The 22,792-nt window shown below is 37.7% G+C and overlaps 1 protein-coding gene across 7 annotated transcripts in view; it reads right to left on the minus strand.

Annotated features, from left to right (window-relative positions):
• The window catches only part of FGD4 (FYVE, RhoGEF and PH domain containing 4), a 214,644-nt gene that overhangs the window by 92,418 nt on the left and 99,434 nt on the right, over nt 1–22,792 (minus strand). The window contains exon 1 of one of the 7 annotated variants that reach the window (XM_077870513.1): nt 8,055–8,265. The exons of the other annotated variants lie outside the window; for them this stretch is intronic. Within the exon in view, the coding sequence (XP_077726639.1) occupies nt 8,055–8,145 (91 nt within the window). The 5' untranslated portion in view covers nt 8,146–8,265. Of the gene's footprint in view, nt 1–8,054; nt 8,266–22,792 lie in introns of those variants that run through there. 7 annotated transcript variants of the gene reach the window in all.

Raw genomic sequence — 22,792 nt, forward strand, 5'->3', positions numbered from 1 at the left:
TCTCAAGAATGAGGCCTTCTTTGTCATGTGGTAGATAAAGTAAAATTATATGATTTTAGAACCTATTGCTGAGGGATCCTGGGTGGTATAGTCAGTTGAGCATCTGCTTCTTTGTTTCAGCTTGGGGCATAATCTCAGGGTCATGGGATCGAGCTCTGAGTTGGGCTTTGCACTCAGTGTAGAGTCTGCTTGAGAGTCTCTCCCTCTCCCTTTGCTCTCCCCACCTCATGAGCACACATAGTGTGCTCTCTCTAAAATGAATCTTTAAAAAACAAAATCCATTACTTAAAAAAAACAACAACCCAGAAACATAGACATCCCATGATATATATGAAAAGCTACTGATTAGAAGCCTTAAGGATTCAAAAGAGGGAGATTATTTCTGGCTGGGTATGGAAAACTCTTCTATGAATAAGAAGACTTCTAAAACAATAAAATTAAAAATTTTTATTGACTTCACAAACTCTAAAAGAAATAAAAACAGATGTAAGAAAAGAACTTGAAGGGCAAAATAAAGTTGTTTTTTTTCTAAGAGCTATAGCCAACTCATTTATTCAAGATGTCTGGTTTATAAATTAACCAGAATGTTGGCTTTTCCTCTTCCTCCTACCCACTGCCAAACTATTTTCCATTTATTCACAATAAATTTATCTGCAGATCCAGGGAAAAGAAGAAAATCAAACTGGCCAATGTTTCATAAGGTTTGACAGGGATGTTGCTAAGACCAAGTAGAATTGTTAATTATCTTAATCACAAGCAACCAAGAGCTGACTACTGTTTCTCTTCACACACACGCACACTACATCCTTTTCAAAACCTAATCCTTCCTGACTTTGATTTTCACTAATTTTGTATCTGCTTTTCTGAACTTGATTTTTCTAAACCTGATTCCCAGCAGTTAAACCATTCCAGCCTAACACTATTAACTAGTGTCTGAAAGCTTCTGTCTACTTCATATTGCCTACTTAAAATTACTAGCAGACTTCTACTTCTCAGCCCACTGTCTTCCTACACTTTGTTTTGCAGGTATTGACACTGTTCATTTGCTTTTCAAACCTAAATTTAGCTTCATAGAAATCATGGTAAAATGAACTCTACCAAGTAGGAAAAGCTCCTCAGGGCCAGTAAGCCCTTCACCCTGAAAGCGTCTTATTTAAACACACCAATACAATCACTAAAGCCCAGGACCAGCCAGACCTGGTATGGGAAACAAGGCTAATGTTTATCTGGGGAGTGCATTTTTTTCCTAAGAGAAAAGAAAGTACATTAGTAAAAGGCCAAAGTTTTGACATGATTATTTACTTTGTGACTGTGAGAAAGTTATTTATCTTTATAAGTTAGGGAAATTTCTACTGCTCTAGTGTCATTGCTTAGGTATGGGTCACAGGTAGGTAGTATGTGGACCTCAATACTTCTATTGAAAGTGTGGGAATTTTTTAAAAAAATCAGACAAGGTAGGTGACTTTCTACAAAGAGGTTTGGAGACAGTCTCTAATCTATCCCGATCTACTTTTTAAAAATTTTGTACCCTTTAAGACAACATTAATATAAATCCTATTTTACTAAAAATTTAATATTTAACAGCTTACCAAGTTAGATACTTGCTTTCCTTATTTCCTGCTGTATAATCAGACAAGCAGGCCTCGCAGCCTCATATTTTTTCCTGGCTGGGTTCTAGAGCAGGAGCACAATAGCATTGTGTGTTCAGCTTCTAACAGTGTAGGGGATTGTTTCAGTCATGGAAAACTTAAAAAGCAAATATTCCATCTAGCTTTTCTATTATTTCCTTTTTTTTTTTTTTTTTTCTGGCTGGCAAAGGAAGGAAGAAAATAAGCCAATTCACCAAATATAACCACCTTTCTAATTCTGAATTTTAAAATTGCATTATATGTCATGTTTAGTTATGTCCAAAAGGATTGCTCCTACAAAGAAAGTTTATTTTATTCATTCTTTGATATGACCAATTTTATTACTCCACTGGCTTAAATCCTTTAATGGAACTGTAAGAACCACAGGGGGGGGGGGGGAACCCTACTTTGCATAGAAGACTTCACCATCAGACATCTCAGCATCAGACGTCAATCTACCTGTAAAGGTTTCATGTCTATCTACTCACAACTACATTCTGATCATATTCTCCATTCCTGGAAAATAATTATACTCTTTTCCCATGTCTCTGTTTCTGCGTATGTTGGTTCCTTTGGCTTGAGTCTTTTATCAGACATATTAATCTGGTTTCAATGTCGCTTTTTTTGGAGGAAATTTCCTTGAATCAGTCAGTTGTTCCTCTTTTTCTGTTCTCCAAACACATCTATACTATTACATTTGTCAGGTATAGTCACTGCTTTTATCTGTGTTTATGGTGGAGACAGACTTAAATTTCCTTGAAGGCAGGAATATTAAAAGGTTTTTAGAATTGAGTCTAGTCAAGACAGTAGTTCTCCTTCCCCCCTTAGCCACAGGGGATGTGCTAAGACCACTAGTGGGTGCCTGAAACTGCAAATGGTACTGAATTCTGTATTTATTACTTTTCCTGTACATACATACCTACCTATGATAAAGTTTATTTTGTACATTAGGCACAGTAAGAGATTAACAATAAGATGGAAAATTGTAGCATACTTTACTTAGTTATGTGAATGTACTCGCTCTGTCTCTCAAAATACCTTATTGTTCCATATTCACCCTTCTTCTTGTGATGATGTGGGATAATAAAATGCCTGCTGCATGATGAGATGATGTGAGGTGAATGGCAGAGGTATTGTGGGCTATCACTGACCTTCTGAGGACCCATAAGAAGGATCATCTGCTTGCAAAACCGTGGATGAAGGGGGACTACTGTAGTTACATTCCCTAACTCTAACCATGTCTCCTTACCATTGTCCCGTACCTAAATAAGTTCATGAATTTTAGACTAAAGAAGTATAAAAAAAAAAAATCTTTGCTTAATATTTTCATTCACTATTTTGCTATTTTCCACTCTAAATTAGCAACTCTGATAGAAGTAAATAAAGAAAAATACTGTATTGGGCAGTGTTAAAACAGAAAAACTGATATGCTATATAAATTGGTAACTTCTTCAGTTTAATAGTCATTAGGGGGCTTACATTTGCCAAGTCACATAAATAATCTTTTTTTTTTCAAATAATCATTTTTAAGCTTAGTATACTTTCTATTATACTCAAAATAGATTTCATATTTCTAAGAAGTCATGGGATCTAATAATTATATCATTGTTATTACTCATATATATGATCATATAGCAAATAATAGTTCATAGAATTTAATTGCTGGTTATAAATTTTAAAATGCCGGTCGATTTCTAATTATCCAGATGAATTTGGAAAAAGAAAGTGGATGAAATATAAACGCATAAATAATTCTCACACTTTAATCCATGCATTGGTTTTCTACTCCCTTTAAATCAAGCTTTTCAAGAACTTATTAAGAAGAAACATTTCTAGATTGTTACATTTTATCTTCTCTTTTTTTTCTATTTTCTTCCTATGGGAGAAATTCAAAGTTAAATGCCTTAATTGCAGGAAGAGAAAAAAAAAGAAAAAGGGGGAAAAAGTACATTCTGAATATGTAACAAAATATCTTAAACATTTTATTATCATCTTGCCACAATTTTTTCCATGCAGTTTCCCAAATTTCTTGGTCTCACTCCCTAAAACTTCTCCCATCTATTTTTTTCTACAGAGCCCTGTAATTCCATAATCCAAAACCATTTATTGAGCCCGTTCATGACTTCAGTATCGCTCTTTTTCTCTGTTCTTTATAACAGTGATCAACTTGGCCTCCAGAGTTCCAATGGAAAGACACTCATTACTCGGATTCTGCTCAACAAGAAAGACCAGAAACTAATAAGCAGGATATTTACTCTATGAAAGAAAATTGAAGGAAGAAATGGAGAACACTACAAATATGTATAATTTACTAAACTTCTCTATATTCCTGCTCATTTAGCTTTACATTTCCTAACAGAAAAGATCATGAGTATTAGAAATGTACTCATTCATATAACAAATATTAACAAAGCACCCAGTATATATCAGTCACTCTTTTAGACCCTAGAGATAGAGCAGTGAATCACATAACAAAAAAATACACTGTATAAATGCTAGATGGCATAAAGAGCTAAAGGAAAACAAATTGAGTATAAGAGACAGAGGGATGTTGGGTGGGGCAGGTCAAGGAAAGCGTCCCCAACTGGTGACAGTTGAGTGCACCTGAAGAGTGAAGCACACAAATATTTGGAGGATTAACCTTCAAGCAAAGTATAAAACTACAAAAGTCCTAATGTAGGAGCGTAGTAGACACGTTCAGAAAGAAATGAGACAACATGGGTGTAGGCGGAGACAACATGGATGGTAAGACTGAGTAGAGAGGGATGCCTGGGTGGCTTGGTTGGTGATTGAGCCTCTACCTTAGGCTTGGAGTGTGATCCCGGGGTTCCAGGATTGAGTCCTGCATTGGGCTCCACTCAGGTAGCCTGCTTTTCCCTCTACCTCTGCCTCTCTGTGTGTCTCTCATAAATAGATAGATAGATAGATAGATAGATAGATAGATAGATAGATAGATGATATATAGATAGATAGATAGATAGATAAATTTTTTTTAAAAGAATGAGCAGGGAGCACATATGGTTTTGAGGTCAGAGTTAACAAAACAAGGTAGAGGCTGGAGTCGGGACAGGCAGGACCTGGTCTATCCCTGAGAGGACAGAGGCTTTTCCTCTGACAGAACTGTGAATCCACTGAAGGGCTACAATCACAAGAGAGACCATGGTCTATTTTCCATTTTTAAAGGAGCACTCAGGCTCCTCGGTGCAGAACAGACTCGAGGAGGTCAAGGGCAGATAGGAAGTTACTGGAATATTCTGAGAAAAACTTGAATGTGGCTTGAACTTATGTAGCAGCAGAGGATTTGTTAAAATGTGGTCAATTTGAGGTCTCTTAGAGCAAGATTTATTGATTGGATTGGATGTAAGGGGAAAAAGATTCAACAAAGAATAAGGTGTTTGGCCAGAACCTAAGAAATAACAGTTGCTATACAATGACAATGGAGAAGGCCACAATGACTTAGTAGGTTTTTGGTTGTTTTTTTTTTAAGTAAAAACAACAACAACAAAAAGCCTTGGGGGCACCAGGGTGGCCAAGTCAGTTAAGCGTCTGACTTTGGCTCAGATCATGATTGCAGGGTCCTGGAATCGAGCTCTGCATGGGGCTCCCTACTTGATGGAGAATCTGTTTCTCCCTCTCCCTCCGCCCCCCAGCTCCTTCATGCTCACACACACTCGCTCTCTCTCAAAAAAAAAAAAAAAAAAAAAAAAAGTCTTTCAACCATTCATTCTCTAAGAGGAAAATGAGTGGTCTTCCCTAGGCCAGGTTTAATAATCACCATGTAGAATGACCAACTTCCATGGCTAACACTATTTTTCTCCTCATAGGCATTTTCCTTCTGCTGCTTCAACATAGGACCAGCCAACTACAGATCCTTTGTCAATTAGCACAGGGAAAAAAATCTTAGAAGGATCTGACCTAAACAGGGCTTAGAGGTACTGTGGTAGGGAACAACTTAGAGAATATATGTAAATCTAGGTAAAGCCCTTTAAAAATATATTTCAGGGGATGCCTGGGACACCTGGGTAGCTCAGCAGTTGAGCGTGATTCTGGGTCTGGGGATCGAGTCCCGCATCGGGCTCCCCAAAGGAAGCCTGCTTTTCCCTCTACCTATGTCTCTGCCTCTGTCTGTCTCTCATAAATAAATTAAATTGAAATATATATATATATATATATATATATATATATATATATATATATTTCAAGCGAGTAAAAATTGGCTCCCTATTTTATAAACAACAAACAACACAGAGAGTAAAGGTGATGATTATCAGAGGGTAGATCAGAAAGGGGGTAGGGAGAATGTCTACAGGCACCTAGGAAAAGGCCATTTTATTTTTTGAATGAACAGTGTTCTAGTGTCTAAGGAGAACTGGTTAAGTTTAAATCTTACTCTTGGATTACAATGTAAGTTACATATAATTTGGATGACTATGAAATGAAGACCATATTATCATCCCTGAAAGCATTAAATAATACTTCGTACTGAGTCCGTTATCACACAATTTTTCACTTTTCAAGTTCCATGTAAATTTGCTGTAAGTATAGGTTTTAAAAAGGACAATTTCTGGGATCCCTGGGTGGTGCAGCGGTTTAGCACCTGCCTCTGGCCCAGGGCACGATCCTGGAGGCCCGGGATCGAGTCCCACGTTGGGCTCCCGGTGCATGGAGCCTGCTTCTCCCTCTGCCTATGTCTCTGCCGCTCTCTCTCTCTCTCTGTGTGACTATCATAAAAAAAAACAAAACAAAACAAAAAAAAAAACAAAAAAAAAACTTAAAAAAAATAAAAAAATAAAAAGGACAATTTCTTCAAGTCACTAAAAGAAAAAAAAACTTAAAAAAAATAAAAAAATAAAAAGGACAATTTCAAGTCACTAAAAGAAGATAAAACTTTTACAAAATTGTAAAATGTTTTCTGAGACAACTTAATAGCAACAAAATAAACCACTGGTGTGAGCAGGAAGTGCTCTATTACTCTCCTTTCCGTTTAAAAACCTTAAAAGGAACCTTTGAAGCCCACATTACAGTAGTGGCCACTCAGTATAGGAAGATGCCCATCAGACCAGAAAAATTCTAGTTCTCTCTCCATTTAAGAGCTGCCTTCCAGGAGGGAACATGAATTCCCTCCAATCATCCCTAACTGTTTTGAGGATGGAATGAGAAGGGACAGAAGCTATTTCAAGCAAAGAAGAGAACTTCAGTAATGGAAAAAGAAAATACTTCCCCTTTGCCGCTTCAAAAACTATTTTCATATTTAGAATGTGATGGTAAACCATGGAGAGAAGACACAAACCTTAAACTTATTTATGCAAGAACAGTAGAGCCCCCCCCCCCCCCCCCCCCAAGGAATCAAGGCTTCCACCTTAGACAATGGCAAAAGAAGGGCAGGCATGGACTAGGCTACGCAATCTCTACTGGGGACTAGGAGCAAAGCCAGCCAAGGCTGTGCAGCTCCAGAAAGGAGCCTTGGCTTCCCTGCTGCAGCACTCTGACCAACCCCACCCCTGGGCTTCTATACTCAGTGCAAGCCCCACCGAGGCCACAAGAAGGAAGGAGTGACGTCGGAAGGAAGAGAGTCTTGGTAACTATGAAGACGACCTGCTGCTGTAAGGTGCAGTTTATCTCCTTTAGCAATGCAGACATTCTTCAGGAGGGTTTTTATCCATGAAGAAACAATGGGACAATAGCTATACAGATTGAGCCCATTTCAGCCTTAAAAAATATTTTTAGCAGACATTTCCTGTCACATGATTATATTTCTACCACACAGTAGAATTTCATTCCTCTTTGAAATTTCTCATTTATATGCTCTCTGGAATCCTGGAGGAAACAGTGGCTCAATACCACTAACATTAAAAAAAAAAAAAAAAAAAGAAATCAAGCCTATGCCTATTTCTACAATGTTATCTAATATGTAAAACCCAGAACACTCAGTCCCCTGAACTTTACTAAAACATGACTGGGATTGTGGGGGTTGTTTGAAAAGAATGGTGCTCCATGCAGGAGCACTAGAAAAGGATTAGTGGTAAACATTTCTTAGCTTTATTCACACCAGAAACGGAAGAAAAAAAAAAATTCTTGCTTTCCTTCTCTGCATTCCTCTCCTTACCGAATTTTCAAACTGTTCTAATGTTAGTAGGAATGAGTCAGAGAAACAGAACTTAAACAAATTTGTACTCTGCTAACCAAGCAGCAGCCTCCTGAAAAAGCCAAAAATCTTGAATATAGTACAGATTTTAATGCTGAAGTTGAAAAATAATGTAAACCTTTTTCTTAATGTTAAAACCACATTCTATCACTTGCAGGTCCCTCGGCATGCTATTTTATCAACTGACCCCAAACACTACCAAATAAATAAATAAATAAATAAATAAATAAATAAATAAATAAATAAATAAGAAAGATACACTAGAAAATGAAACTACTTACCTTGATCAGTGGACATGACTTCACATATACTGATAATTAGTCTAACTTGCTTTGATAATGAAATATTTGGCTTTACTCTTTTAATGATCATGTGATAAAATCTCACTCCTGGCTTTAAAGCCTCTGGTAGACTGGAGATCACACAGACCCGCCAGGAGCCCGCACCAGGGCACTGTTTACTTCAGGGCATTCTTAGACCCAACTGCTCAAAGACAACCTCATGCATAATATGCCACACCTCCCCAGAGGAAGGGCTGCTGCAGTGTTTTTCATGAGACCAAGTATCTGATGATGGAGAGACTTCTATTTATTATGGTAAAATAAACAACAGCGGAGGCACATGGAAGCTTCAAGTGAGCTAGAAATACTTTTGGGAATAGGATGGTTTATAAACTGACTAATTCCTTAACTATTAGTAATGCTCTAAAAAAGCCAACACGAAAACAGTTTGTTTCCACTTTAACTGGGTCCATGCCCTGGACCGAAGAGGTTACAGATCCAGGATTCACAGGCTTAAGATGTTAAAATGTCGTTCTGAATGATCACAAAAGCTATTTTGCCACTTGAACCTTTCATTTTTAGCACAGTTCACTGAATAAACACCACCCATAGATTTCCTAAGGAAACCAAGCTTTATATGTTATTTCAGAACACTTTTTAACTGGTATAATATTTCTCATTTTTATATACCTTTATAAGTCTGTATCATTCAATAAGTACTCTAAAAATTCCTGATACCCTGAAATATTAGAAAATGTCAATTAAAATACTTCTAAAATCACAATGAAGTAACAGGCTATACAGACATCACTCTCATGGTTGGAAATAACCTCTCCAATCCCCTCTTCAGGGTGTCCACATGCAATGGTTGTCACACTCCAGTTGCATCATATCACCTGGATGGCATTTCAAAGCATACATTGCCTAATCCCATCTCCAGAGTTGAATTCAATCAGTCTGTGGGGGTGCTCTGGATTTTACATTTCTAAAGCTCCCAAGTGGGGATCCCTGGGTGGCTCAGGGGTTTGGCACCTGCCTTTGGCCCAGGGCGTGATCCTGGGGTCCCGGGATCGAGTCCCGCGTCGAGCTCTGGGCATGGAGCCTGCTTCTCCCTCCTCCTTTGTCTCTGCCTCTCTCTCTCTCTCTATGTCTATCATAAATAAATAAATGAATCTTAAAAAATAAAATAAAAAAAAATAAAGTTCCCAAGTGACACTGACACTGCTGTTCTGGGACCACATGTCAGGGAACACACTTGGAGAACTACTGGGGCAGAGCCTTGCCTGGTTTGGAGTCTTAACTCACTTATTGATGGCCTAAAGCTCTGGCTCATGTGCACCTGCTTAGGACTTGCTCAATCTCAGGGGAGGAGGGCAATGTTCAGGTCGAAGTGTGTGGGGCTGTGTATTCATTCACTTGAGACTCACAATAACTACCACATGCTCATCAGGAAGTAGGGGGGTTATCAGCTTAATTCTTTTTTTTTTTTAATTTTTATTTATTTATGATAGTCACACACACACACACACAGAGGCAGAGACACACACAGGCAGAGGGAGAAGCAGGCTCCATGCACCGGGAGTCCGACGTGGGATTCGATCCCAGGTCTCCAGGATCGCGCCCTGGACCAAAGGCAGGCGCTAAACCGCTGCGCCACCCAGGGATCCCAGCTTAATTCTTAATAAAAGAAATCCGTTTACATACTAGGCATGAATAGGTTTTACAACAAATCTGAAAAGAATAATTAGAAACATGGAGAAGGGGATCCCTGGGTGGCTCAGTGGTTTAGTGCCTGCCTTCGGCACACGGTGTGATCCTGGGGTCCTGGGATCAAGCCCCACACTGGGCTCCCTCATGGAGCCTGCTTCTCCCTCTGCCTGTGTCTCTGCCTCTCTGTGTGTGTGTCTCTCATGAATAAACAAAATCTTAAAAAAAAAAAAGAAACATGGAGAAAAGGAGTCAAAGAAAGAAGAAATGTAAATTGTCTTTTATTTCCTTTGCAAACTCCACCCAAGTGTTTGAATTTCACTGTGGCAGGAAAACTGTCTATATTCGATTCCAAGACCACTTAACCTTGGCAAATTTCAGTAATGTAAAAAACAGAACATTTTCCTGTCATAAAAATGCCCCAACTTCAGTGCTTTCTGAGCTTTGATAGCAATGTTTAAATTATAAACTCAGGTTTGGTTTTCAAACAAATAAATACCTTTTCTTTTTTTTTATAGTTAACATTTACTTTGTGCCAGGTGCTGTTAGGCACTTTACATGTAGCATTTCATTAAATCCTCACTGTAAGGTATTAATTTATCACTATTTTACAGAATTTTCTGTTAAAGGAATAATACAAGTAAGGTAAGAAATAGCAATTACCATTTTGTAGAAGAGAAAATGAGGTTTAAGAGGTTAAATATTTTGGCCAATAACACTAGTAAATGACAACCTTTAAGAAATTAAATTCACTTTTGTACAATAAATTAAGATATAATGGAGCCTACTTTTGAATTTTTATAGATGAAAGCCAGAAAACCAAAACATGATTTGCAGCAAGTGATAATTAAAATATAACTATTAACATTGACGCTCATTGTCCACAAGTGGTAATCTGTGATTATGTTCAGCATCTACCACAAACTTGTAACTAAATTCTAAGCTACCCAATAGTAGCCAGGGAAGTTTCTACAAAGTTAAACATGCACTTCCATATGACTCAGCAATCACATTCCTAAGTATTTAACCAAGTGAAATGAATACTCACATCCACACAAAAACCTGTACAGGAATGTTTACAGGGGCTTTATTCATAGTCACCAAAAGCTGGAAACATCCAATCAACCTTGAATTAGTGAATGGATAAGCAAACTGTGGTAAATCCATGCAATGGCATAACACTGAGCACTAAGAAGGAATGAACTAAGGACACTCACATATACATTAGAAAGAAATCAACTTTCAAAAACAGAACTACCCTATGAGCCAGCAATTGCACTACTAGGTATTTACCCAAAGGATACAAAAATACTGATTCAAAGGGGCACATGCATCGCAATGTTTATTAGCAGAGTTATCAACAATAGCCAAATTATGGAAGGAGCCCAAATATCCAACAACTGATGAATGGATAAAGAAGATGTGGTATGGGGCTCGTGGTTAAGTGTCCAATTCTTTGATTTCAGTTCAGGTCATGATGTCAGAGTTATGAGATCCAGCCTCACCTCGGGCTCTGCACTGGGCATGGAGCCTGCTTTCTTTCTCTCCCTGTGCCCCTCCCTGAATTGCCCCCCAAAAGACATGGTGTGTGTAAATATATGTGTGTGTGGAATGTTACTCAGCCATCAAAAGGAATGAAATCTTGACATTTGCAACAATGTGGATGGAGCTAGTGTGTATTATGCTAAGCAAAATAAGTCAGAGAAAGACAAATACCATATGATTGCACTTATATGTGGAATTTAAGAAACAAAACAGATGATTATAGGGGAAGGGGGATAAAAAAGGGGGGGGAAGGGGGGGTTGGGGGAGGAAAGGAAGCCAAACCACAAGATTTAATTATAGAGAACAAACTGAGGGTTGCTGGGGGGGGAGGTGGGTAGGGGCTGGGCTCAATGGGTGATGGATATTAAGGAGAGCACTTGTGATGAGCACTGGGTGTTATATGTAAGTGAGGACTCACTAAACTCTATAGTCTAATATTAGACTATATGTTACTTAACTGGACATTTATGACAATCGCATTTAGTCATGTAACCACCACCACAATGAGGATCTAGAATAGTTCTATCTCCTTCAAATAGTCCACCATAACCTTTTTAAAAAATTTTTATTTACTATGTCCTTTTGTAATGAATCAGTCTCTCCCCACACTACATCCTACTTCAGATTTATGTCCCTATGGGCTCCCTTTTCCAGAATGACATATAGAATCATAGGATACATATATATATGATTCTATATGATATGACCATATACAATTGTCAAAACTCAGAATTCTATCCTAAGGAGGGAGAATTTTGTTGTTAATAAATTATCCCTGAATTTTAAAAATTATGGAGCAAATAAAAGCAACAGGCCATGAAATGGCCATGAAATGGCCATGAAATGGATGGTTTGTCTTAGTGTAAACCCAAAACTATGATTTTTGGTTATGTTCATTGCCTTTCTCATCATAGTAAAGATAATCACTGGTTCATTTTATGTTTCCTGTGATTTTTAAAAATCTTCTTTTTTTAAAATAAATTTTTATTTATTTATGATAGTCACAGAGAGAGAAAGAGAGAGGCAGAGACACAGGCAGAGGGAGAAGCAGGCTCCATGCACCGGGAGCCCGACGTGGGATTCGATCCCGGGTCTCCAGGATCGCGCCCTGGGCCAAAGGCAGGCGCTAAACCGCTGCGCCACCCAGGGATCCCGATTTTTAAAAATCTTAACTTCAGAAGTGACCTAATTAGTTCTCCACATAGAGTCCATTTGGGAACACTGAAATTTATGGTAGTATATTTAAAAGGACCTTTCAAGTAAATGTATGGCAATTTTGTTGATTTTGTAAGATTATTTGTCACAGATATCAGCCCTGAAAATACCTATAGTCAATGCTCAACAATTCACAGCTATTCACAAAATAGCCTGTGCACTGAGGACCTAATGGGCTGGCACTCTGCTCTTAGGCATCTCTTCCTTCCTCCTTTGAGAGAGGTTATCCTTCACAGTTGATAAGGGACAGAGAAAGTTCTGCCCAACATTCACATGGTATTCTTTTATCAAGATTTTATTTATTTATCTGACAGAGTGTGTGCAGACACACAAGCAGGGGGAATGGTGGGCAGAGGGAGAAGCAGACTCCCCACTGAGCAGGGATCTCAACTGGGGATCATGACCTCAGCGAAGGCAGACACTTAACCGACTCAGCCACCCAGGCGCCCCAATAGCTTACCATTTCTAATGGAGATGATGGAACACAAAAATTTTGCCATGAAACTTGTGCTTCCTGAAATTAACATTAATCTACAACGTTTTAAAAAATGGTGTGGATTAAGTTGTCTGACGTAGCATTTTTACTCAAGGCTACCCAACACATCATCTGTCATAACTGAAGAGTTCCATGTACTAATGGCAAAGGTGGCTTTATTATTTACTAATAAACATTTTGGCAATAAATAACAAGAGAGTTATACCAAGTGAATGCCACTTTGTTCAGATAGGACAGGAATAGGGGAAAAAAATAAATACCTGTGACTTTCAATTATTAACTAAGGAGTAAAATCCTTATATTCATTCTCCAATGTTATTTAACTGAGAGACAATCTCCATTTTCACAGAACAAAACTAATCTAAATCTTAACCCATTTTGCACTCTTTAGTCTTCTGATAACAATCTAATAAAATCAAACAATTTGATATTAAAATGATCCCCTTGTTGGCCTAAAAAACACCTTTTTTTTAAAGGTTTTATTTATTCACTCATGAGAGATGAGAGAGAGAGAGAGAGGCGGAGACACAGGTAGAGGGAGAAGCAGATTTCATGCAGGGAGCCTGATGTAGGACTCGATCCCGGGTCTTCAAGATCACACCCTGGGCTGAAGGCGGCGCTAAACTGCTGAGCCACCTGGGCTGCCCAAAAAAACACTTTTTAATTTAAAAAGCCAACCGACTGATGCATAATTTCCATTTTGCATGTCTGTGAGCCTTAATGAAGATCTAAAATTTTTGAATACATGCCAGGTAAATGCTATCGCTTAAATATTTTTGTACCAAATTATTTTCATACAGATCTCCAAAGCAAGTTACTATCCCTGAATCTTTATTCTTTTAAAAATACTTAATATAAAAGTTTTATATTAATTGCACAGTTAGATGCTCAGTTAAAGTCCCAACCACACAGAGCAGTGTTAAAGTAGACAGTACCCCTCAGACCAGAGTTTATGGATAGATGATACTATAATCCTAGATTACACTGCTGTCCATTCTGGGTTCTAATTCAATTCCATTACTTTTGTACTTTGGAAAGCCACAGAAAGCTACACATCTTTCTTATGACATGTAGATGGAGATAGCTTGTGTATTTTAGGTATATAGAAGAAATATTGTACCTGAAATGTCATCTGACTTTAATATTTCTCTAATAAAAATACATAATCCTAGAGAATAAACACTTTCTCCAACCTAAAATATGGAATTGATCTCTATACCCCAATTATAGGCTGTTTGATTTTACCTGTATGGATTTCCTGCATCACACAACTCATTTCACATGTTCACACATATAGCCCAGGAGTAAATGCACTTTAAATTGGTGATCTGTCTCTCTTTTGGCATTTCCCCTTTGCCCCATTATGGTCCACCTTCACATCTGGCAAGTTTGGTTTTTTAAAAAGATTTGTTTATTTGAGAGAGAACACGTGGGCACGCAAGTATGAGTGGGAAAGGAGAGGGAGAGAGAATCTCAAGCAGACTCCCTGCTGAGCACAGAGTTCAAGTGGGGCTCAAGGTTATGATCCCGAGATCATGACCTGAGCAGAAACCAAGAGCCAGGGGATCCCTGGGTGGCGCAGCGGTTTGACGCCTGCCTTTGGCCCAGGGCGCGATCCTGGAGACCCGGGATCGAATCCCACGTCGGGCTCCCGGTGCATGGAGCCTGCTTCTCCCTCTGCCTGTGTCTCTGCCTCTCTCTCTTTCTCTCTCTGTGACTATCATAAATAAATTAAAAAAAAAAAAAAAAAAAAGAAACTAAGAGCCAGACCCTTAACCAGCCTCATGACCCAGGTGCCCCCTTTTTATCTCATTTAGCCTTTGTACTAATCCCAGGTAATTGGCATGATCTATATTCAAAGGAGAAACAAATTGTTAAATACAGTGTTTCTTCTTTAATTATGATTATTATTTTTTCACAGCTTCCTTGGGTTCCACTTCATCAGTGCCAAGTGACTACCCTACACTGGAAGAGCTGTGTGTTTCCTTTAGGAAATCACATTCACTTCAGCAAGAAGTTAATTCTGAGATTTCAAATTCTACACTCATCTTGCCACCACCTGGATTCCTTCCTTTCCTAAACTCTTGAATGAATCTATTCTTATTAGCTCTCATAACAGCTCTCATAATAGCTCTTCATCAAACAACATAAATACAGCACTTAATATGATGCTGGACACACACTAGATAACTGTTTCTCTTCACTGGTCAATCCCTTATCACAGTCCTTCTGCCTCAGCCACCTCACAACAGTCATTCTTTACAAATGCCTTCTCTGGCAGTTTCTTGTCCTTCACTGTGGCCCTTTCCCCTGTGCACACCACAGCAATATCCCACAGGCTTCTGGTGCTGAGGTTGCCATTTTGTGTGAACAAAATACCGTTGCAACTATTTTAATGGATATAAAATTTCAGTTGTGGAAGATGAAAAAGTTCTAGAGACGGCTGGTGGGGACGGTGGTAGAACAGGATGACTATATTAATGCCACACAATTACATACTTAAAAACAGCAAAAATGGTCAATTTTATGTTATATTTTGTCACAATAAAAAATTATTGCGACTAAAACATTTTCTACCATGAATTTATGATACCCAACCTCAGCCAACCTATGGCCAATCTATCTGTTCATGCTTATGAATTCCCTATCACAGACTCTCTACTGCCTATACTATTCCTTTGCATTCTTCTTTCTTCAGTATCTACTCTGGGAAACTGACTCACTTGAAGGCTGCAACTCTTCCACTATGCAGAAGATTCTAAACCATCTATTTCCAACAGCAACCTCTCTCTTTCAGCTTTATGCTCTCATTTCCATTTATCTGAAAGCTACCTCCTTCACTGGAGAAGAGAAGACTAAACTTTATCTTGAAGGGTTTAGTGAGGTTTTGTTAGGCAGCAGTGGGAGGGAAAGCACCTTATTTCAGGCTGTATGGTGAGGAAATCTGTGGCAGATTTGCAAACTTTGCTGCTGCTTGCAGAGGGGTTCATCACTTGCCAGCTGAGATCCTCAGTGGCTGCTTACTGCACTCAAAATGAATCCAAACTCCACACAGGCCTTAAGTCTCTGTCCCCTGCTTACCTTTCTAGCTTCATTTCTTGCCACTTTGCTTTCAAAATATGTTCCCAAACCGTGTTCCCTCTATCAATCACCGGTTTTGAGAAGGAAATCAAGAAAAATGTTTTCTTTTCATAAATTTCCACAGGAACCTATTATTTTTTCCAACTTTGAAATAGCCATGCAGCGTCCAGAAAAGAGTCCTTTGAGGCTTTAAGAAAATAAAACTTAGGCTTTGCCCTTGGCAGGTCAGATAAAGGGTAAAGTACAGCCAGTTACTTGCTACTAATTTGGGAGAAAAGAGGGAAGACTTTTGTTTCTCTCTCTCTTTTTGATCAGCTGCCTCATCCAGATTTCATTTAATTATTTGTCTTCCTTTCCTCAAGACCCTAATAATGCACAGCTTGCTGGTGTAACAGCAGCTGCTTAGCCTTTTGTGTTGGGCCTTATATTCCTTTTTTTTTTTTTTTTTTTTTTTTTAGGCCTTATATTCTTAAAGGACAAACTCAGAATATGAAAAGATAAACTAAATATAACCAGCACTGTCCTGTCTGCAAATCACCCATTCTACTTATTTCTTCCCTTTTATCTCACAGATAATAACACTTAAACATGTAGTTTCCTTTTGGATGAATCTCAGGAATATATTACAGAAATAAAGAAAACTGCAAAGAAAGAAAAATAGAGTATTAGTCATTCCAAAGTTCAGTAAGTGGTAGGAAAGAAGATCAAAGATAAAAAAAGAACTTAAGGGGCATCTGGGTGGCTCAGTCAGTTAGGCATCTGCCTTCTGCTCAGGTTGTGATCCCACAGTCCTGGGATGGAGCCCCACATTGGGCTCTCTGCTTGGCAGGGAATCTGCTTCTGCTTCTCCCTCACCCTCTGCTTGTGCCTGCTTGTGTGTATGCATGCTCGTGTGTGTGCATGCTCGTGTTCTATGTCAAATAATCTTAAAAAAATTTTTCTTTGTCACTTCTCTTTTAAAATAAGAGAACTAAAAAGAAAGAAAGAAAGAAAGAAAGAAAGAAAGAAAGAAAGAAAGAAAGAAAGAAAGAAAGAAAGGAAGAAAACAGCCAACTTCCATCATATGGGTCTTAAATTGATGAATGGATGCATGAGAAATTATCAATTTACCTGCTAGAAACTTTCAAATTATTATCCTAGCAATTTATGTATTGTGAACTTTACCAATAATGGTGAACCAGATTTCAGTATAATACTAAAGACGATAAAATATCCATATAGTCTTTAAGACATTAACACTGTACATTAATCTCTAGAACTCAATCTCCTATTAGTCAATAGCTCACTGTAGAGTATGACATAACCTTTATCCTCTACACAGAGCAGCAAAGGCAAATGTATTCAGCATCTAGATACATAATACAAATGGGTAAGGATACCAGTCTAAAACAGTATGAATTAGAGTTACTTGTGGCAACCTGGAGAAAGGATTTTTTTTAAATTTCAAAACTCAAAACCATTGTGTGGAAATAAGACTGTGATCCATCAATTTGACGTTTGTTCTGAAATAGTTTTATCCGTTTATTCACAAGGTATTTTTGAGCTTCTACCTAGTAAGCTTAACCTGGCTCACTACTAAGAACCCGGGAATTTTTTTTTTTTTAATCTGCACCATCACTTTCAATGGCATCTCATTTTCCTTCAACCACACTATTCTTCTCAGTTCCTGCGGCCTTAAGATCTTTCATATGATTAGGTCTCACTATCCCACGTAGGTTTCCTTTCAACACTTATTTACAACTGCAATTAAATGAAAGTTCATGCAATGTCCTTGTTCAGCATTTGTCTTTCCTGCTATTCTCAAAGTTTCTGGAGAACAAGGACCATAACTGTCCCAATCATTTCTATAGGCCCTCTGCACACTGTATCAGGTGCTTAATACTATCTCATTAGAAGGTCCCTTCCAAGGAGTCAAAGAGAGAGCAGATAAGTAGAATGGTGACTGACAAGTCTGGATGGGGCCTGTTACTACCGTGGGTGTAGGGAGGTAAAGGAGGGCTTGCTAGAACAATGCTCCAAAATTTTTTGATGGCACATCCCTCTCAGTGTGAAAACTGGACATTCCATCTCCAAGTGTGTATGGATAAATGCATAACTAAATATATTAATGTGTTTATGTAATACAGGTATCACTGTAAGTAATACAAATATTACTGCACTAAAATACATACTGTAAAAAAAGAACTTAAAGTAGGATGAGGTAAAGATAAAGTACTATTTTTGAGGGATTTGTGTGATTCAATCTTTGTTTTTTTATTTATTTTTAAAAAGATTTTATTTATTTATTCCTGAGAGTCACAGAGAGTAAAGCAGAGACATATGAAGAGACATAGGGAGAGGAAGAAGCAGGATCCCTGCAGGGAGCCCGATGGGGGACTTGATCCCAGGAACCCTGGGATCAAGCAGACGCTCAACCACTGAGCCACCCAAGCATCCAGGTTTTGTTTTTTTAAATATTGGTTAAATATTTAATGATATAACCATCTGAAAGAGCAGATCTAAGTTGGTTTACTTCCATAATTGGTTTTAATGACTGCCCCTAGTTGAGGAACATTTCATTATTCTACAGGGAAGAAGTACATCATTGGCCACACTTACTAAATCATGACACACATTTTTAAATCCCATCTCAATTATGCAAAAGTTTTCCTTGAAATTCTTCTAGTATACTTCCATCTGCCTTGACGTCTTAGAAAGTGTTACATTTTTTAAAAATTTGGTCTAAAACCTACTATAACTATCTCAAAGATTTTAAAGCAAGCTAAAAAAGATCTTGTATTTAAGTTTAAATGTGTATGCAGAAATGGTTTTTTAAAGGAAATTTTTAAAAATGAAAGATACACTTATATCTATTTCAGTGATGACACAATAATGGAAATATTTCCAAACAGTATCTCAAAAATGCTTTGTTCATAATGCACTTTTTCTCTCTGCTGATTGCAGTTACTTTCTCACTCATTAAAATGTTACCTTTACTTCAAAAAGACACGTTTTGCTTGTTTTTTCAATATATCTGCTAGGTAAGAACCTCTTAAATATGTACTGACAGACTTCTCTTCACATGGAGAAGTTCCACAAATGTGGAACACTTGTGTTTTTTGTAAAAGAAAAAAATATAAAGGATTTTGGTCTGACAACTCATTTAAGTATTATGCCATTATATAACCTACAAGTCTGATGTTTATGATGACTTGTCACCAAGTATTGCCAGAATTCCAGTACATTATATCTAAGATATGTGATTATCATAATGACATAAGATAAAGTAATCTTGTTTTTTTTTTTAACCAACCAAGCCTAAAATTCCATGAGTAGAAAAACCAGTAATTCTTCAAACACTCTGAAGACCTCTGGGCAATACTCATTCTTCTCCTCATTCCTTCCATTAGAAAGCTTTATCTAGCACTTTCCATTTGTTGGGCTTTAACCACCCGTGAGTAAATTTGATCAACAAAATCCATGACTTCCAGCAGCACCCAATTTAGTCACGAAGAGACAAGAATGAATCTAGAACCATCAGAGGTTTGAGGAGGATTTGTTTAATTCTCTTTTTTGGGGTAGGGCTCTTTCCAGGAGGTAGGTGAGGTAGTTGCTATCTATGGGGTGATACCTTCCTTATCTTCCAGTCATTGAAATGGCAGCATATAACTATCGCTGGCAATTTGGGTTAAGTTCCTTGACATTTTTTCATTAGTTTTAGTTCAGTTCAACAATCTAAGCATGAGTTCTGTGCGGAGCCAAAAGCTGGGGATTTAAGATGAGTAAAACAGTTCCTGGCCTCAGGAAATCAATCAAGTTGGGTAAAGACACAAGATAACAGTCAATTGCAAAATATGCTGATGACAGATATAACCACAGAGTGCTTCAGGAGCTCAGAGAGGAATGCAACTGAAAAGAAAGGTGTACTGGAAGACTGATAGTTGAGCAGTGTCTTAAAGGAGCACAATTTAACACTTTTTTGTTTGTTTAAAAACCCAAACCGTACAACTTATAGCCATTTCATGCCTCAGCATTCACACTGCTTCAGTATTTTATTACTGAAATATATGTAACAAACTAATTTCATGTTTGGATAGATTTTAAACATTTTACATAAATACAGATATTAAGAGAGCCTTTTTAAAAGCTGTTGCGCATTTTAGTTCGTTAAACTATTGAATTAGCTAATGGCTAGTATACCAGGTAGGAGCTGGTTCTTCTGAGAAAATAAATTATTTTGACAATTTTCTATGACAAAAAGGCAGTGACAAACTGTAATAGGGACTGGGTGCTAAGTGAGCTCAAAGTCATAAACACTCTACTCCTTAGAGCCCTCGAAGTGGTTATGACCAAGAGTTGAAGATGTACTTTTCAGAAATGGTCTAGAAATTGTTAATCATCACAGAACAGACTCAATGTATACAATAAACAAAAAGCAGAAAAATAATCAAGAAGAGCTAGATTATTGGGGCACCTGGGTGGCTCAGTGGTTGAGCATCCGTCTTTGGCTCAGGTTGTGATCCCGGGGTCCTGGGATGGAGTCCCTCATCAGGGTCCCCACGGGGAGTCTGCTTCTCCCTCTGCCTATGTCTCTGCCTGTGTCTCTCATGAATAAATAAATAAAATCTTAAAAAAAAAAAGAAGAGCTAGATTATTGATCATTTTACAATAATAATTTTATTCCAATTTTTTAAAGAGGGGAAATCAGCTTTACAGAAAATGGTACACTAAGTGTCAACCTTGAGATCAGCTTACTCTTTAAGAAGTTGTACCTTTTTTCTAATGAACAGAAACATTCTTTACTTTGGCAAAAAGATGACCCTTTCCCTACCACACATGCACACACACACACACACACATGTAAAATTAAAGGTCCTTGGTTCCTGTGCCGTTGTGAATAGCTTCAAAAAATTTAAATGTTTGAGAGTTTAACAAGCAGGTTGAATTGGTAGCATAGCTGTAAATATATTACTGCCATAATTTAACATAACCACCAAAACATAAAAATCATGGCTGGACACCCTGAAGTTTTCTTCTCAGAATACAGTTAAACCCACCAACAAGCAGACTAGCTTGACTCTGCTCTTGTTCAATTTAAGTTTTGTATAATTTCACTCATGTCACTAGAAGATGAACAAGGGAAATGTTTTTCCCATTTGGCAAGCCAATTATGTTACTATCCTTTATCCATAAATGGACAAATCTAAAACTTGCCTTAGCATCAATCATTAGCAGACCTTAAAATGACTTCCATCACATAATCCAATCCCCGACTATCACATCCTTCAAAGTCGGACAATTTTAAAATTCACTGCCTCCTGCTTAGTCCTATAGATTGTGACATCTCCGATATAAGAATTTCACATCTCTTTCACAAAAGCTACTTACCCTTGTGTATCTTCCCCTAACATCGAATTATATACCTTTTTTTTTTTTTTTTTTAAATAATCACTCCATAGTAAACCTGTTTCTCTAACAGAACATTGGGGTTAAAAAGGACTTTAGATGCCATCTGTTTGTATGTGACAGATGAATCTCCATAATTCTTCTAAGTGCTTGTCTGATTTCTATTTGAGTATCATCAGTGATAGGAAAATAGCTCTTGAAAACACCATGCCACTCACAAAGAGTCTAATTATTAGGAAATCCATTCTTAAGTTTTTATTACACAATCCATAACACAAAAACACATACTACGTTATGTCAGTTACTATCGCTTTACTTAAGATGGGTTTATCTTCTCTACCAGATTTTAATGAGTCATTTTATATTATGTTTTCAAATTTTAAGATTACTGTAAGGCCATTGTCAATCATTTAAAATCGACAGACAAGAGGTGCCTGGCTGGCTAAGTAGGTAGAGCATACAACTCTTGATCTTGCGGTTGGGAATCTGAATCCCACCCTGGGTGTAGAGACTACTTAAAAATAAAATCTTATAAAAAAAAATAAGAAAATAAAATCTACAGACAAGTTGTAAATAACAAAAGTGATTCTAAAATCTAGTAGTCAGGACACCTGGGTGGCTCAGCCATTGAGCGTCTGCCTTCAGCTCAGGGCATGATCCCAGGGCCCGGGATCAAGTCCCACGTTGGGTTCCTTGCAGGAAGCCTGATTCTCCCTCTGCCTATGTCTCTGCTTCTCTCTGTGTCTCTCATGAATAAATAAATAAATAAATATTTCAAAAATTAGTAAGTAAAAATCAATAAAATCTAGTAGTTACTGGTATTTGGCATTAATTCCCTCTAGCATTTTTTCTGTGTATTATATATAAAATGTAACTTAGTACAGTGTAAACAACATGTATGCATATTTCGTTTCATTGTGAGCATTTTTATATATTTTTTTGGAAAAATTCTTTAATATTTGTATAACACATAATCTCATGACTAAGCCATAATTCATGTAGCCATCTCCCTACAGAACATATCTGTAGTTTCCTGTTTCTCTCCATTCCACTGGAGCATCTGATGTGATGTGATAAATCATTTACTGGATCACTAGGTAACTTACTACGGGTAGATTTCTAAAATTCAGACTGTGGGATCAAAAGACACGAACATTTTTAGTGCTAATGATACATGTACCAGGTGTATTCTCATATTTGCTTGCTTTACTCCCCTTTCAAAGAGTTTCTGCTTCACAGGACCTTCTGAGTTGGCAGATAAGTCAAATGACCTCTGTGTTCCATGGCCACATCTGATGTGATGACCAAT

Source organism: Canis aureus, chromosome 25 (assembly GCF_053574225.1).
Source record: "Canis aureus isolate CA01 chromosome 25, VMU_Caureus_v.1.0, whole genome shotgun sequence".
NCBI classification, from domain to species: Eukaryota; Metazoa; Chordata; class Mammalia; order Carnivora; family Canidae; genus Canis; species Canis aureus.